Source organism: Ambystoma mexicanum, chromosome 12 (assembly GCF_040938575.1).
Source record: "Ambystoma mexicanum isolate Mex_15411 chromosome 12, UKY_AmexF1_1, whole genome shotgun sequence".
Classification (NCBI taxonomy): Eukaryota; Metazoa; Chordata; class Amphibia; order Caudata; family Ambystomatidae; genus Ambystoma; species Ambystoma mexicanum.
The window spans coordinates 84,198,454-84,215,918 of NC_090936.1; the positions used below are offsets into that span (position 1 = coordinate 84,198,454).

Below are 17,465 nucleotides of genomic sequence, written 5' to 3' on the forward strand. Positions count from 1 at the left end.
GAGCACCGCTCCGATGTACTGGAGCCGCTGCGTAGGTGTTAAATTGGAACTTCTTTAAATTGAGGGAGAAGCCCAGAGGGAGTGGCAGGTGACGGACAGATGATCCAGGACTTGCTCGGGAGAGCTCCCCCTGATAAACCAATCGTCCAGGTAGGGGTAGACGTGAATCCCCCTTTCCTGAGATGCGCTGCCACCACCACCATGAGCTTGGTGAAAACCCTCGGGGCGGAGGTCAATCCGAACGGCAGGACCCGAAACTGAAAGTGCGAGTCGCCAACCGCGAACCTCAGGTACTTCTTGTGCTTGGGATGGATCGGCACATGGAATTAAGCATCCTTGAGGTCGAGAGACACCAACCAGTCCTGAAGTTGAAGGGCCTGGAGGACTTGAGAGAGAGTAACAATCTTGAACTTGTCCTTCCTGAGGAGTTTGTTCAAACCGCGCAAGTCCATGATGGGTCTCAATCCCCCGTCTTTCTTCGAAATCAAAAAATAAGGGGAATACCATTCCTTGTTCCTCTCCGCTACAGGCACCAGTTCTATGGCGCCTTTCTCCAGCAGGGCTTGAATTTCCTGCGCAAAGAGCGGATCCAGACTCTTCAAAGAGAGGTTCCCAGATGGATTGTGTGAGGCCTCTGCGGAAAAGGAAGTAAGTAGCGGTGGGTTATGATCTCCAGAACCCACACATCTGAAGTAATGGCTTGCCACTCTACAAGATGCTGCGCCAGACTTCCCCCAACTGGCGAACCATGGGACCTGGCCTCATGACTGAGTGGTAGCGGCTGCGGCGTTGCCTGAGGGCAAAGAAGCAACTGCCCGAGTGGCCTTGGCACCTCGAGTACCCTTGTTTCCACCTCTGGCACTCTTACGGTGGCCTCTTTAACTGCTAGCTCCTCTCGCTTTACTGAAGGACGAGTAATAGCGAAAGGAACCTCCCCTCCATTGCTGTCCCCTAGGACGAAAAGGTGGAGGTTGGCGAACTGCAGCGCCCAACGACTTCGCTGCAGCTTTGGAGGTCTGCAACCTCTCAAGGCTCTTGTCAGCCTTGCTGCCAAAAAGGTGTTCACCGTCAAAGGGCATGTTGAGGATCCGGGACTGCACATCAGGAGTGAACCCAGACTTCCTCAACCACGCAAACCTGCGTATTACGGTGCTCGCCGCCATGGTGTCATGATCACTGCTTCCAAGGGGCTAGGACCAGCCCAACGTCCTTGGAAGCAGGCCTCTAACCTTCATCCTAGGCACCAGCCGGTCCCCATTGGGACCTTTTGGACCCTGTCCTGGCGCCGGTGGCACCAGGCTCATCAAAATCACTGGTCCCGGCACTGGAAGCGCCGGGCTTATAACATGTATAAAGATGCTTGGGTGGACTTACCTGCAGCAGACCATGCTGCTTACTTACCAGCCATATGGGAATCCTCTACGAGCCGGGACTAGTTTCTTACCTGGGTGGGGCAGACTCCACTCCCTGGATACAACACTGGAACTCTTCTAGAACAGGAACTCTTTTCTTTCCTGGGCGAGGCAGTGGAGGAAGACGCCTCATCACTCCAAGGCTATTTAAACCACACCCGATTGATGCAACGTGCTTCGCGTTATTCTGCATCTGCAGCAGAACGCTCACCGTGTCGGTTCCAGTCTTCATTCTTCCGATCCTGAACCTGTGAGAACAAAAGCTTACCTTTCTGGTATCCAGCCTTCAGAAGCACCTGCAAAGACAAAGAAACAACAGGTTAGCACAGCAACCCTCACTCGCAGCGCTTTCCTCACCTGATCCATCGGCAGTTACCAACTCTTCGCGCTGCTCCTTCGCCATTATAAAAGCCTGTGAAGACAAAAGCATAATTATTCCTGTGGGGAATTTACTTACCGGCACCCCTCGAATTCCGGTTTTCTTCAACGCTGCATTCCTGCACCTGAAAGAGAAAAGGAGAGACATTAGGCAGGCTATTTACTCACGCGCCATCGCGCCCTCCACAATTACCCGGCGTTTTCCAGAGTCTCTTCAGCATCCGAACTCATACCTGCAAAAGAAAAGAGACAGTTGGAGTGCATTTCGAAAGCAGGCAACAGGCACTTACTTACGCACTCCCAAGCGCTTCATTCCTATGCGCTGGCTCGAACTCCGGCTCTCTTCAAACCACCATTTTCTGCCTCAAGAGCCCTGCAAGACAAAAGGCACCATTTGAAAAGAACATTATACAGAGCCCTATTCCATACTAACGTGCCCATTCAAGGTGCCCGGAAACTCACCGTTCGTGCAGTTAACGACGGTTAGCAATCCTCTGAAGTCAAGAGGCCTACGTTTCAACCCAGTGAAGGAACTGGTAACGGCACCCTGCACCAGACGCAGATGGAGAGTCCAGCATTCACCTATCTAAGGTGAGCACGTTGACCTTGGGGCTCCACGGAAAAGTGAGAGGGGGAGAAAGAGAGACACCCGACGATCCCAGGTCATTAACCCCATATTCTTTCACCTGCAGACATCTTACTCTTCGAGTTAGACACACCGTGCGAAGAGGCCCAGCACCGGAAGCCAATCGAGTCCTGCACTTCACTTTTCAAGATACAGTTACCACCCTGCCAAGACCAGCGCCTCCGTGGGAATCAGGTGAGCGTTACACATGGACCGGCTGACACAATCTGCCATGTCCAAACCTGACTGAACGGCCTCACACATGGCATCCTTGCCATCCTGAACCATAGCAAGGAAACCATCCCGTTCGTCCCCTTCGGGAATACGTTCAGCCGCTAAAGCAACACAGTTCCACAGAGTGTGTGTGAAACGAGACAAGGCACATATGGAGTTGGCCGCCTGAAGCGCCATACCCCCTGAAGAAAACAGTTTCTCCGCCCAGCCGTCAAACGTTTGTCGTCCCTATCCGGAGGTAATGGTAGGATACGACGCCTGCTTTGCCGGGGGCGTAGACGCCTGCACCACCAAACTCTCCGGAGTGGGGTGCCTGGACAAGTAGCAGGGGTCGCTACTGGGTGGATGGTATTTTCGCGACAAAGTCTTGCCCACTGCCGGGAGACTCTCCGGAGCAGTCCAAGCCGCTGCCACCCTTCTCTGCAGAGCCATATGAAACAGCAAAACCGGTCAGTGGGGGGACCAAGATCAAGGATGTCCGTGAGATCATCCTGAACAAACTCCCCTGGGAGAGCTGACCAACCCAAGTACTCGGTGATCCGAGACATAAGGCGCCGATATGAAGAATCGGCATGAGTGCCAGGCTCCGGCCTACAAAACTCCACCTCCGGAGAGGTGACCAGTCCACTGGCATCATGCAGTGACTGCCTCAGGTCATCAAACTGGCTATGGCCCGAGATAAGCACATCTGGTACCGTAACCGGAACCAAGCCGTCATCAGAGCCTTCATCACCCTCTGAAATGTACTCCAGGCGAGGAGAGGAAGACATCTGGGGACCAAAGCAGTGCCTGACCTTAGCCAGAGCCTTTCTAGGGGCTAACCCCGTGCCATGGGGCCCCTCCGACACCACCGCCTCGAAAGGCGTTGAGGGCGGCGAACGAGTCGGTGCCGGCGTCGACAGAAAAGGTGTTGACGTCGAGCGAATCGGCGTCAACGTCAGCTGCAGCACCGCCAGCATCGACGGCGTCGACACAGGCCTCGAAGCCGGAGCTCTGAGCGTGTCTCTTAACGACCTAGGCGCCGGCAGCGTCAACGACCCCCTCAGAGGCGGAGCCTCGAGAGAAATCGTCAACAACCTTGGCGCCACAGGCGTCGGCGTCTTCTTCGAAGACAGCACAGGATCATGCGGTCTCGAGCGCATCGAGGACCGGGACCTGGAACAGGCATGGCGAGAATGGCTACCCTTGTCCGAGCGGGACCTCTCCCGCGAGCCGTGCCGACCACCCGAGCCCGAAGGCGTACGAGTTGTGTCTCTCGACCGGTGCCGACCGACCACACTCGGAGGCGCGGACGGACCGGTGCCCTGCGATTCAAGAATCGCTAGCATCTGCTTCCCGAAGGAAGCCCATTCCTCCGGTGTCGCTTGCATGGAGGGATAAGCGACCCGCCGACGGGCGGAGCCCTCGGAAGAGGACGGGGAAGGTGACTCCTGGAAGGAGACCCACTGGACTTCCGACGATGACGCAGAGAGTTGCCCTTCGAGTCATCCGTCGAAAGCCCCGCAGACCTCGACTTCCGGGGCTTAGACACCCGACCTACCGACAGCTTCTTCTTGCGTTCCCGCAAGGCCTTTGCCGTGAGCGACTGGCAGTCGACACAGTCGTCCATATCGTGGGCCTCCCTGAGGCACAAAAGGCAGGCGTCGTGCAAGTCCGTGACCGACATCTTGGACCCACAGTCCCCGCATTTCTTGAAGCCCGGACGCGGGGTTGAAGACGAAGTAGACATCGCCACGAACAGGTCTTCACAAAAAACCGAACAAGTTCAACGAACCGAGAATTGAAAACAGCAAACTCCAAAGAGTCGAGGCGTACCAAGATTCACGAAGCGAACACGTTCGCGGAAAAAACGGAACTGAGGGTATGGGCGTCGTGCGTCCTACTTATCACATCGGGTGACGTTGGCCGTCGGAGGTCCTCGGGGACGGCGCATTGATGTCATCGACGCAGGACGCAGACGCCGAAGATTTTCCGAAGCTGCACAGCTGTGGACATTACCTGTCATAGATATGGCATACGTCGGAGGACCCAATCCCCTCGAAATACATTATTGTGCAGAGCTCAGACAGTAGCTAGCAACTATTGCCAAGGTAAGAGTGAAATAAGGGATTAATGGAACGGCGGAACTAAGGCACGAGAAAGCAATTCCCAAGACGCAAGCAGTATACTCCCAGATTAATTTAAGTTTCATAAGGGCACGACCAGCCTTTGTTAGCCAGGTGCAGTAAAGAAGTAAGCCAAAAGACCCCATGAAGAATGCCTCAAGAGTGCCCCTAGAGGTAAAAGAAAACATAACACACGTTGGTAATAGCTGAAATCTCAATAAATAAAGGGTAAATATATTCCAAACATGGTCCCATCCCATAATTGGAGAACACTGACTATTCATTACAAGTGAACATAAAACACCAGCAATACTTCCTAACGCACACAGAGGTGCAGTGCTTCACAAAGCCAAGTAAATAGAGATTACCCGGTCTCACTGTCTGAGAATGAGGGATGGTAACATTTTAAATGAAGGAAGAACAGTCCATGGGCCTCTCTCCCCCAACTATATGTCTTACTCATATCTTGACGACCTGTCAAGTATCCAAGGTTGGTTAGCAGAGAGCCAACCTAACAGAATCCTTGTTGTCATGCCGCCCATGGAGTGGTATGCCAGCCAACCACTTGTTGTATTAGATGATGTATTTTAACCTTTATCAATATAGGGGTGGTTCCAGGTGGAGCCATCGGATACTTGTAACCCAATAAAATATTTAAGCGCTATGGAATCTATATGTAGCCAAACCCACTAACCTATCCCTGTAGGTTTTGTAAACTGAGATTATGCTGCAACATCATTGATGACATGTTTGTAGTACTTAAGCAATTCTTTTTGATTAACATGTTGAGAGCGATGACATTTGAATATTTGTATGCTGTGCCGGCTTTGTTGTGATGATAATGAACCTGGATTTTTCCTTGCACTTTGTCTACTCCGTTATTGAGTCTGGTTTGGACTGACTCCGATTCCTCTGGGTCTATTTGGGATTTTGAGACCGTCTTAACACTTGAACGTGACCGTGTTGTGTCTGCTTGTGGCTTCCTGCTGGCATGCCTTGGCACGGTAAGCTCAATCGGCTTGGCCTGATCTGGAGCTGTCTGCGCAAGATCCGGAGTCAACAGCAATGATGCTGCAGCACCGAAGCAGCCGGTGCCAGGGACTTGATGAAGATGTCAAGCATCCTCATCATGAATGCCTCCCATTCCTCGGGGGTAGTGGACTGAGTGGGGAAAAGGTACCTGGCGGGCCTCGTCCTCTGGCATCCTTGGAGTGGTGGCTTCTCATCTTCAACCACCAGGGGACCTCACCCACTTGTGTTTCTTCTTTTTCTTGTACTTCCGGACTGGGTACCATTCCTCAGTGCCACTCTCTGTGCCCAGCTACCTCAAACGGATCAGTTTATCACCTCTCTCCTTGAGGAGGAAGATACAAAAATGTGCCTCTCGTTTTTTAACTGCCTTTGGAGGAATCGATTGTCACGAAACACAGTCATGCGTGGCATGGCCTTCTCTGAGACAGAAAAGGCAAATGTGGTGCGGTTCTGAAATGGACATTTGACACCCACAATATGCAGGGTTTGAATCCCAAGGACTTTTTTAAATTGGGCATTGCATCGAATAACGATGGACGGAGGCGAAAGATTTGAGAAAATCAAATAAATTGCAAGAGCAATGTTCCGAAAGCGAGCATAGTGCATGGAAAAAAAGACCAGAGGTCGTGGCCACTTTATATGTATGTATGGGATACATTACTCACTGTAATGAAATTTCTGATGCGTGTATCTGCTTAGATTCACATGCTATGCATAGGCCAACATCTAGTGGAAGCTGCAGAGTATTACAATTGTTGTTTTCGAAATTCGAAAAAAGGGACATCGACAAGGTGTGCCAGTAATACTACCCCTAGTGTGACGTCCACTGTACCCATGGTGCTTCGCGCGTCGAGGTCCCTCAGAGGTGTTGCATGAAGCAAACATGGTGTCGCTGCTGCACCCCTTGGCGGCAGAAGGGGTTCGAAGAGCAGCTGTGCTGGGAGATGGACGTAATAGAGGAGGAATCCGTGGCAGGAATGAGCCCATTAGAACTAAAATTCCAAAATTGTGTGCACATAAATGTAATTGATACTGAGTGCAAAAGACAAACATTGCTAATATATCCAATCCCTTTCTTGTGGACCTCATAGAATTCCCTACTCGCGTGCACATACCATATTGCCTATGTGGTGAGAAAACACAGACTAATGTATGATGGATTTATTTTACAAGTTGCAAAAATGTAGTTAAAGAATATGACAAAGTTTCAATACTAAATGTTCTTGAAGCTAGGAATATCAAGGCTCAGAAAAAGCAGAATAATAATACCTCGTCTGTTTTTTTCAGCAGATCATTTACTGAGGGGTCCTTCCCATCAAGCAGGCGTGTTCTGTTCTCTGTGGCGGGGTTCTCCAGACTTTTCTCCAATTCATTTACTTTGTCATGACACTGAGAAAACTGGAAAATGAAAAATGAAACAAGGGGCAATGTTAGAAACAATTATGTGGGTTTTAGAAAACGGTTTTCTCACTGCCTGCCAAAGCCCCCTGAAATCACTGGGCGCAGACATAACACACATTAACATTTCCAAATGTACAAAAAAATGTTTCACTAATGACGCCATTAATGTTAAGAGGGATTTGGCGACCATTTGTAAAGTAAATACAAGGCTAAGCGAACCTTATCAACAATGTAGTCAGTCATTATGATGAATATGACCCAGCTTCTGCTTGACACTAGAAGAGATGTTCCTCAGCACTGTGAAACACGCCACTCCCACCATCCGTTGAATAGGACAGGAGCATATCAGGTTGAAACTCTTGTAAACTCAGCCAATCTATTTACGATTTGGGGAGTCAGAACCTGCACTTAAAGCCTGAAGTAGACAGTATATCTGGCACCAGTGGCTGGGGTCAGTTTTAATCAAGTCACTCTAAATAGCACTCTTTATGCTCATGGGTCTTAATGTTTGATTACAGGCTCTGCAAATAAAACCTCAAGATCCCTTGCCACAGCTTAAACCTGGTGTGCAACTTCCATCTTTCATATGATTTTGTAGCTTAGAGGCAAAGTGGGCAACACTTCAAACTGGCCAACCTCTCTCTTGTCTTATTTTTCCCACCACCCAAGAGCTTGTAGCCTGCATGTACTGATCTTTATTTAGCAACTGTTAACCCCATATATATCCACTGAGTTGTCAACTGTGTTGCCTAGCCATCTCTCACATTTAGGAGAACTGGTGGTTGGCGATATCTCACAGCTAGATGAACTGTACATTAACTCCAGAAGAATTGTGAGCATTGACCGGTGTCACATCTGGGCTGGACTGTGACTATTGGCTAGCATCGCATCTAGACAGAACTGTGAATAATACCTTGCGTCACATTTAGACAGAATTGTGAATACTGGCTTGCATCACGTCTAGACAGAAATGTGAGTGTGGGCTTGCGTCGCATCTAGACAGAAATGTGAGCGTGGGCTTGCGTCACATCTAGACAGAAATGTGAATAGTACCTTGCGTCACATCTAGACAGAAATGTGAGCGTGGGCTTGCGTCACATCTAAACAGAAATGGGAGTGTTGGCTTGCTCCACATCTAGACAGAACGGTAAATATTGGATTGCGTCACATCTAGACAGAAGTGTAATTGTTGGCTTGCATCACATTTAAACAGAAATGGGGAGATTTTCGACATCTAGATAGAATCTTGGAGATTGGCAGGCACCGGATCAGGAAAGAATTTTGAAGATTAGCATGCGTCACACCTAGATAGCAATGCCACTTACCAACCCACTAAAAAATCTCACCTCTGCATACACCTCTCATACCTTAACCAAACACAACCACAACTCTAAAGCACACCAAACCGCACCCACTTCACTACACTGCAAGTACAAAAAAAAATTACACATAGCCTCACACAACAGAACACAACGGCTACCAACGGGAAAGCACACCTAGGCTCAGCAAACAGTTTTAACCGAACTGAAGCTGCCAACAGCACATTACAGCACTCTTACACTTTTCCCGCTTGGTCCTACCTGGTCCTACTAACTCGCCCTACCCCCTTTCATTTTCAGATCCGCCTGAGCACCAGGGGACCACTCCGGGGGTGATAGTGTGCGATACACATGTCCTTTAACATTAACCCATGAGTTGGTTTTGTCAAAGGAAGTCAGCTTTTTGGTCTGCAACTGCAGAATTGGTATATTCATTCCGGGCATGTAGTATTTCAGAAACACACCATGCCCAAGTATAAAAATGCATTTCCATCCCTGTTTAAGTGTTAGCCCTTCGGCATATTGTGCCTCGCCACACAAAGGACGTGAGAATATGAGATACAAGATGTTCACATTCTGTCCGCCCGCATGACACCCCTGCATCTTTTTGGCCTGCAAGCAAACTAGATCCCTTCCCTTATGGGACAAAAAGGTTAGTTGAGAAATGGGCAAAACATATATATATAGCACTACTCATAACAATTATGGTCGGCAAAGACACACTATTCAAAATATAAAATCCTTCTTATTTTTGAGAAGGCAGACATACCCAGAATTCTAGACGGTATTATAATCTCTAATTAAGTAATATTTACAAAACGCAGTATTAACAAAATACTGCATGAGATGAATATCCCACTACTCATTACAATTATGGCCGGCAAACACAGACTATTTACAATATAAAAGAATTCCTTTTTTGGAGAACACAGCCATACTCATAATGAGCCCCTCTATGGCACTATGTCAAAGACAAATGTTGCTGTGAGCCAGAGCTATCCAAGTCCCAATACAAGTAATGGGAAAAGGGTAACATTTTCTAATAAATACACATGCTTTAATATCTCTATGGTCCCTCAGAAGGGATTACAATGACAACAGAAGGGGCGGGGAAGGAGGGTGAACAACTTTCCACAATCGCATATTTTTTAAACTTATATTTTACCAGCAGTTACCATTTGGGGAGTTGGCAGATTCAACAAACATGAACCAACATATACTCTAGGGGGAAGGGAACAAAGACTCAACTGACCTGTCGTGAAACAATGTACCCACCGCTGATGCCTTTGTCATCATGATAATTTCTGAATATTTATTCAGCACATGACACTAAGTAGATATATGGGTCAGTCTACCCTAAAATGTGTCTTCATTTTGCTATCCTTCCTAATACCATTAGTCTTCAACAAAACCCTTACTGCCACCTTCCTAATACCATTAGTCTTCAACAAAACCCTTACTGCCAATGTACTGCTGGATTTTAAGTAGAAAGTAAACATTCACAGTATGAATTTGAAATCATTGTATTGTGAAGCATATGTGAGAACTAGGAAAGGGTCCCTCTACATATTTCTACAAAAGCTCTGTCAGAGAACTAAATCCCTCCCTAGCTAGGGCTAAACATTAATGGGGCAGTCTTCCAAATGAAACTTGGGCAAGCTGTTGTAATAGGCTCAAATGGAGTAGAAAGAGTTGATACATTTATTTTCGAAAACACTACTCAGTCCTATTCTCATCCATTTACCCGATGTGATTTTAATGGAGGACATTAGTTGACTGATGTTTCATATGTGCTACAGCATCCCACAAGAATATGCAATGCAAAGCAAAGACAAAGAAGTGTCTATGGGCACTTTACATTACCCTACGACCATAGGTGATTTGAAGGACACTCTCCTGGGCACAGACGTCCCAGGAACATATGATGCAGCCAATTGAGTGGATACACTAGGCCACCAAGGATCGAGGAAAAAGTGGTCTCCCCTTTCCAAGGACACCACATATATGAGGCATTGCTGGTCACGGATCAGCGCAGAGCGCTCGATCCGTGACCAGCAACCCACTGGACCACCATGGATCCGTTTGTGACTTGGGGGAAGGCCCCAAAGCATGGGGGCACATATATGCACAACCCTGGGGGCAGATGGCTGATCATCTGCCCCAGGGAAGGGGACAAAAAAAAAAAAAAAAAAAACGTGATGGGAAGGGAGGAGGGGGTTTGGGGGCCCTAGCCACCAGGGATTTTTCCGGAAATTCTCCCCTTTCCAAGGACACCCTATGTGACAGCATTGCTGCCCGCGGATCGGGCGCTGGGCGCTTGATGCGCGGGCAGCAATGCACACTAGACACAGGGAGGTCTTTGAATGGGGGGGAGGTGGGGGCTGCTTACAGTAAGCAGCCCTCGCTCCCCCCAGCCCCCAAAGCATGGGGGCACATATGTGTACAACCCTTGGGGCAGATGGCTGATCATCTGCCCCCAGGGAAGGGGGCAAAAAAAAAACAAAAAAAAAACGTGATGGTAAGGGGGAGTGGGTTTGGGGGCCCTAGCCACCAGGGATTCTTTCGGAAATTGTGTCCTTGGAAAGGGGAGATTCTCCCCTTTCCAAGGATACCCTATGTGACAGCATTGCTGCCCGCGGATTGGGCGCAGGGTGCTCGATGCGCGGGCAGCAATACACACTAGACACAAGGGATGTCTTTGACTGCGGGGGGAGGTGGGGGCTGCTTACAGTAAGCAGCCCTGGCCCCCTCCCGGCCCCCAAAGCATGGGGCACATATGTGTACAACCCTGGGGGCAGATGGCTGATCATCTGCCCCCAGGGAAGGGGGAAAATAAAAAAGGAAAAGCACAAAAACGAAAAGGGAATTTTGGGTGTGAGTGGGGGGCCAATAGCCACCAGGGATATATTTTACAGAAAAGGGTGGTCGGCCCTCTCCCCAAGGGGAAATGGGGGCACCCCTTGTAGCCCTCCCTGGGGGCAGATATCTGCTCCTAGGAAGGGGCATCTGACCCCAGGGAGGGCTGCATGAGATGGCCTCCTCTTATCTGCCTCCAGGGAGGGCTGAATGAGATGCCCCCACTGCATTTGGTGTGGGGGGGGGGTAGAGGGTCAACCCATTACATTAGAAAATTACCTGGCAGTTTAGGGTGCCCCTCAGCCTGCCCTAAAGTGTAGTGTACCATTTTTCATTTTTTTCTTTGTTTACGAAACTTGCCTTGGCGCAGAGGGGCACATTGGTGTGCCGCTCTGGCGCCGGGGTGCCCCAACCTTACTGCCCCACCCACTGAGGAGCCTGTCCCACCATTTTTGGGAACCTTCTCCCCCCCACTCTAAATGGAGGGCGGGGTGTACCTCACGCAGCCGTTTGTAGGAGGCCCAGGGAGGCCTGCATGAGGTGCCCCCACCACCCATTTGGGGCGAGGGGGGAGAGGGCCCCCAAAAATGGTGGGACAGGCACCCCAGTGGGTGGGGCAGTAAGGTTTGGGCACCACGGCGCCAGAATGGCACATCAATGTGCCTCTCTGCACCAAGGGGAGTTGGGTTACCAAAGGAAAAAAGTGAAAATGGTGGAACGCTTTTTAGGGGGGGCTGTGGGGCACCCCAAAGGGTCTGGGAATTTTCTAATGGGATGGGGCGTTGACCCCTCCCCCCAGCCGCAATGGAATGGGTGCCATGTTATGCAGCCCTCCCTGGGATCAGACATCTGCTCCTAGGAACGGACGCCTGAACCCAGGGAGGAATGCAGGACAGACCCCTCCCTTATCTGCCCCTGGGGAGGGCTAAATGAGATGGCCCGCCCCTGCAATTTGGCCATGTGTGGATTCCCACGGGTGTCCTCTTTTGGGAAAAGCATGGGGTTCCCTGTTTTCCTTGCTGGCTTCGACACCCTAGGCCCAAATCTGTAGGTTGCCCACATGAACAAAATGGGCAGTGGCGAAAGGCTTGGGGTTACCAGTGGGTTACCCTTTTCCTTTTGTGCCCCCGGTAGGTGCACCCACACATGTGGGGACGCGGGAATGTAGGCCATGTGTTGTTGGCAGTGTGTTTCGGTGGGTGGCCAGAGCGAAATGTCTGAGAATTGTCTTCATTTCTAGCCAATTTCAGAGACGTTTCCCTGTGTCCACTCACCGAAACACGTCGCAAACAACAGATGTCATACCTTCTCCCGTTCCCACAGGTGTCCCGACGAAAAAGGCACCTCACGTGTGGGTTCACCTACTGGGGGCGCAAAAGGAAAAGGGTAACCCGCTGGTAACCCCAAGCTTTCGCCACAGCACAATTTGTTGATGTGGGCAACCTCTTTGGGCCTAGGGTGTCGAAGCCAGCAAGGAAAACAGGTAACCCCATGCATTTCGGAATGCACAGAGGTCTGACTTGCGCGTAGCGGCCCAGAATTTATTACCCAGAACCCCAGACAAAGTGAACATTGTGTTTTTTTCCCCACCAAGTATCACACTTTGTCGGGGATTGTGGCTAATAAAAACTGGGGCAATTTGCAAAAGGCAGACCTCTGTGGATTCCCAGGGGTGTCCTCCTTTGGGTAATGATTGGGGTTCCCTGTTTTCCTTGCTGGCTTCGACACCCTAGGCCCAAATCTGTAGGTTGCCCACATGAACAAAATGGTCAGTGGCAAAAGGCTTGGGGTTACCAGTGGGTTACCCTTTTAATTTTGCGCCCCCAGTTGGTCCACCCACACATGTGAGGTACCGTTTCATCGGGACGTGTGGAGACGCGGGAAGTTAGGCCATGTGTTGTTGGCAGCGTGTTTCGATAGGTGAGCTGAGTGAAATGTGCAGAAAATGCGTTTTTTTTCTCCCACATTTCGGACTTTGCGGGGGTGTATGGGTAATAAATTCTGGGCCGATTTGCGCAAATCATACCTCTGCAGATTCCCACGGATGTCCTCTTTTCGGAAATGCATGGGGTTCCCTGGTTTCCTTGGTGGGTTGGACACCCGAGGCCCATATCTGTATGTTGCGCTTGTCTGGAGAAAGTGTCAAATTCAGGTGTGGAAACAGACTTGGCGTTACCTGTGTTTTAGGCTTTCCCCTTGGCGCCCAGGTAGGTGCACCGACACACGAGGTACCGTTTTGATCGGGACACCTGTGGGAACACGGGATGGTAGGCCATGTGTTGTTGGCGGCGTGTTTCGATGGGTGAGCTGAGTAAAATGTGCGGAAAGAACAAGTTACTCTCTTACCTGGTAACATTCTTTCGATGGGATGGTCCGACCACGTATTCCATATCTATGACAGTAATCACCACAGTTGTGCTGCTTCGGAAAATCTTTCGGCGTCTGCGTCCTGCGTAAATGACGTCGATACACCGTCCTCGAGGACCTCCTCCGACAGCCGACATCACTGGATGTTATAAGTAGGACGCACAACGCCCGTAGCCTCAGTTCCGTTTTTTCCACGAAAGTGTTCGCTTCGGCGATCTCGGCGTGCCTTGACTCTTTGGAGTTTCTGTTCTTTCGGTTCTTCGAAACCTGTTCGTTTCTGGAGTTATCCTCTGTGATGTCTACCTCGTCTTCCACCCCTCGTCGACGCCCGTAGCCTCAGTTGTAGTTTTTTCCCCAGAACATGTGGCATCAGTCTTCTGCCAGTCTGACCACACAAAGCCTTGCGGAAACGTAAGCTGAAATCGCATAAGAAATTCTGTGGCGGCGAAGGCAGGGAGGGAGCGATATGGAATACGTCGTCGGACCATCCCATCGAAAGAACGTTACCAGGTAAGAAAGTAACTTGTTCTTCAAGGGGATTGGGTCCTCCGACGTATTCCATATCTATGACAGACTCCCAAAGCAGTACCAATGCAAGGAGGTGGGAAAAGAATTTAGAATACAGAAATTTAGAATGCCCAATCAAATTGCTGAGCAAAGGACCGCCTTGCCAAAGGCCAGATCCTGCCCACGGATGCAATCGAGGGAGTAGTGACGTACAAAAGTATGGACCGAAGCCCAGGTGGCTGCATCACAGATGTTACGATTAGGAACACCCCTCTGTAGGGCACTAGAGGCAGCCATACCCCTGGTAGAATGGGCCCGCAAGCCGACCGGTGGGTCCTTACCCGCCAAGCGGTAACACTCAGAAATAGCCAGAATAATCCAGCGAGACAAATTCTGCTTAGTCACAGCTTGTCCTAAACGCTTTCCAGCGTAACCAATGAAGAGTTGATCGTCCACTCTGACCCGGGACATGCGTGAAATATAAAAGCTTAAAGCTCTCCTAGGATCGAGCCTATGGAGCCTCTCCTCTTCCTTACCAGGATGTGGAGAAGGATAAAATGCCGTAAGAACAACCTTCTGGCCTGAATGAAATTTCGACACCACCTTTGGAAGAAAGGAAGGACGAACTCCAAGGACAACCCTGTCCTTATGAAATACAGTGAAAGGTGGCTTAACTGAAAGTGCCTGTAACTCACTCACTCTGCGAGCGGAAGTGACCGCAACCAAAAATACAGTTTTAAGAGTTAACAGTCTCAAAGGGCATGAATGCAAAGGCTCAAACGAAGCACCCATCAGAAACTTGAGGACAAGGTTCAAATCCCAACCGGGCACTTGGAAAGGTGACGGAGGGAACACATTAGTGAGCCCTTTTAGAAACTGAGAAATTAAAGGAATTTTAAAATAAGTACACTCTTCAGACGAGTGCTTCAATATGGACAGCGCCACCAGATAACCTTTAATCGTACCCACTTGCAAGCTCCTGGGCTAAATAAAGCAAAAAAGACAGAACCACAGGAATGTCACATGCAAAAGGATCCACATCCTTAACCCTGCACCAATCGCAAAACTTTTGCCAACGGCAGCGGTACAGGGACTTAATTGCGGGCCTTCTGGCCGAAAGCAACACCTCCATCACATCTTCAGGGAGGTCCCAATCCTTATACCTCAACCTTTCAGAAACCAAGCGTGAAGGTTGAGGGATCTGACCTCTGGATGGAGAACCTGACCCCTCTTCTGTGAGAGCAGATCGTCTCGGTAGGGAAGACGACGTGGAGGGCAGATGGACAAGTCGAGAAGGTACCACGTCCTCCGGGCCCACGACAGAGCAATGAGGATCATTCGGGAACCGAACCTTCGTAACCTCTGCAGCACTTGCGGGATGACGGGGACTGGAGGAAACGCGTGTAGCAGTGGGAATGACCACTCCACCACGAACGCGTCCCCTAAGGCTCCTTTTGGAGGAAATTCCCGCAAGCAGAACCTTTCGCACTTCCGGTTGACACTGGAGGCGAAGAGATCCACTTGAGGGGTCCCCCAAAGGGCAAAGATCTCCAGGAGAATCTCCTGAGCCAACTCCCACTCTTGAGAGATCGCGCTCTGCCTGCTTGGAGCGTCCGCCGTCTCGTTTTCGTCTCCGGCCAGATGAACTGCCGAGATCGAAACTTCCTGCTGGATTGCCCAGAACCAGAGCTGCATCGCCTCCCTACACAGAGGAAGTGACCCTGCCCCCCCCCCTTTTTGTTAAGATAGTGCATGGCCACTGTGTTGTCCGTCAGGACATTCTTTCCTCGCACAGTCGGCAGAAAAGCCTTCAGGGCAAGCCTGACGGCCCTCAGCTCCAACAGATTGATATGGAGTCTGGACTCCGACGGAGACCAACGACCGCTGACTGTCAACTCGTTGGCATGAGCTCCCCATCCTGTGAGGGATGCGTCCGTCAAGATCGTCACCTCCGGCCAGGGTAGCCAAAAAGGAGCCCCCTTCATCAGATTGCCTTCGACGGCCCACCACAGAAGGTCCTGGGTGACCGAGGACGCCACCTGAACGGGGTCCGACATCCTGCCAGAGGACTGAGACCACTGGAGCTTGAGTGCACATTGCAAAGATCTCATCCGCAACCTGGCCTCTGGCACCAGAAGAATGCAGGATGCCATGAGGCCGAGCAGTCTCAAGAACCCGGACGCTGGGAGATTCTGGGCAAGATGAAACTTGTGCACCATCTGCTGAATGTGAAGAGCCCTCACCTGGGGAGGAAAACACTGCCCCAGGGACGTATCGAGCACTGCTCCGATGTACTGGAGCCGCTGCATTGGTGTCAAATGGGACTTCTTTAAATTGAGGGAGAAGCCCAGCTTGTGAAGGGAGTGGCAGGTGACGGACAGATGATCCAGGACTTGCTCGGGAGAGCTCCCCCTGATCAACCAATCGTCCAAGTAGGGGTAGACATGAATCCCCTCTTTCCTGAGATGCGCTGCCACCACCACCATGAGCTTGGTGAAAACCCTCGGGCGGAGGTCAATCCGAATGGCAGGACCCGAAACTGAAAGTGCGAGTCGCCAACCGCGAACCTCAGGTACTTCTTGTGCTTGGGATGGATCGGCACATGGAAGTAAGCATCCTTGAGGTCGAGGGACACCAACCAGTCCTGAAGTTGAAGGGCCTGGAGGACTTGAGAGAGAGTAACCATCTTGAACTTGTCCTTCCTGAGTAGTTTGTTCAAACCGCGCAAGTCCATGATGGGTCTCAATCCCCCGTCTTTCTTGGAAATCAAAAAATAATCCTGTGTTCCTCTCCGCTACATGCACCAGTTCTATGGCGCCTTTCTCCAGCAGGGATTGAATTTCCTGCGCAAGGAGCGGATCCAGACTCTTCAAAGAGAGATCCCCTGGTGGATTGTCGTGAGGCCTCTGCCGGAAAGGAAGACAGTAGCCGTGGGCTATGATCTTCAGAACCCACACATCTGAAGTAATGGCACGCCACTCTACAAAATGCTGCACCAGCCTTCCCCCAACCGGCGAACCATGGGACATGGCCTCATGACTGAGCTGAAGCGGCTGCAGCGTTGCCTGAGGGCAAATAGGCAACTGCCCGAGCGGCCTTGGTACCTCGAATACCTTGTTTTCCACCTCTGCACTCCTACGTGGCCCCTTTGACTGGCAGCTCCTCTCGCTTTACCAAAGGATGAGTAATAACGAAGGAATCTCCCCTCCATTGCTGTCCACTAGGATGA

General features: G+C 50.5%; 1 protein-coding gene across 1 annotated transcript in view; it reads right to left on the minus strand.

The window, feature by feature from the left end:
* CCDC146 (coiled-coil domain containing 146) overlaps window positions 1-17,465 on the minus strand; it is a 1,748,551-nt gene that overhangs the window by 218,416 nt on the left and 1,512,670 nt on the right. The window contains exon 18 of the mRNA XM_069628051.1: window positions 7,056-7,184. Coding sequence (XP_069484152.1) covers window positions 7,056-7,184 — 129 coding nt within the window. The remainder of the gene's footprint in view (window positions 1-7,055; window positions 7,185-17,465) is intronic.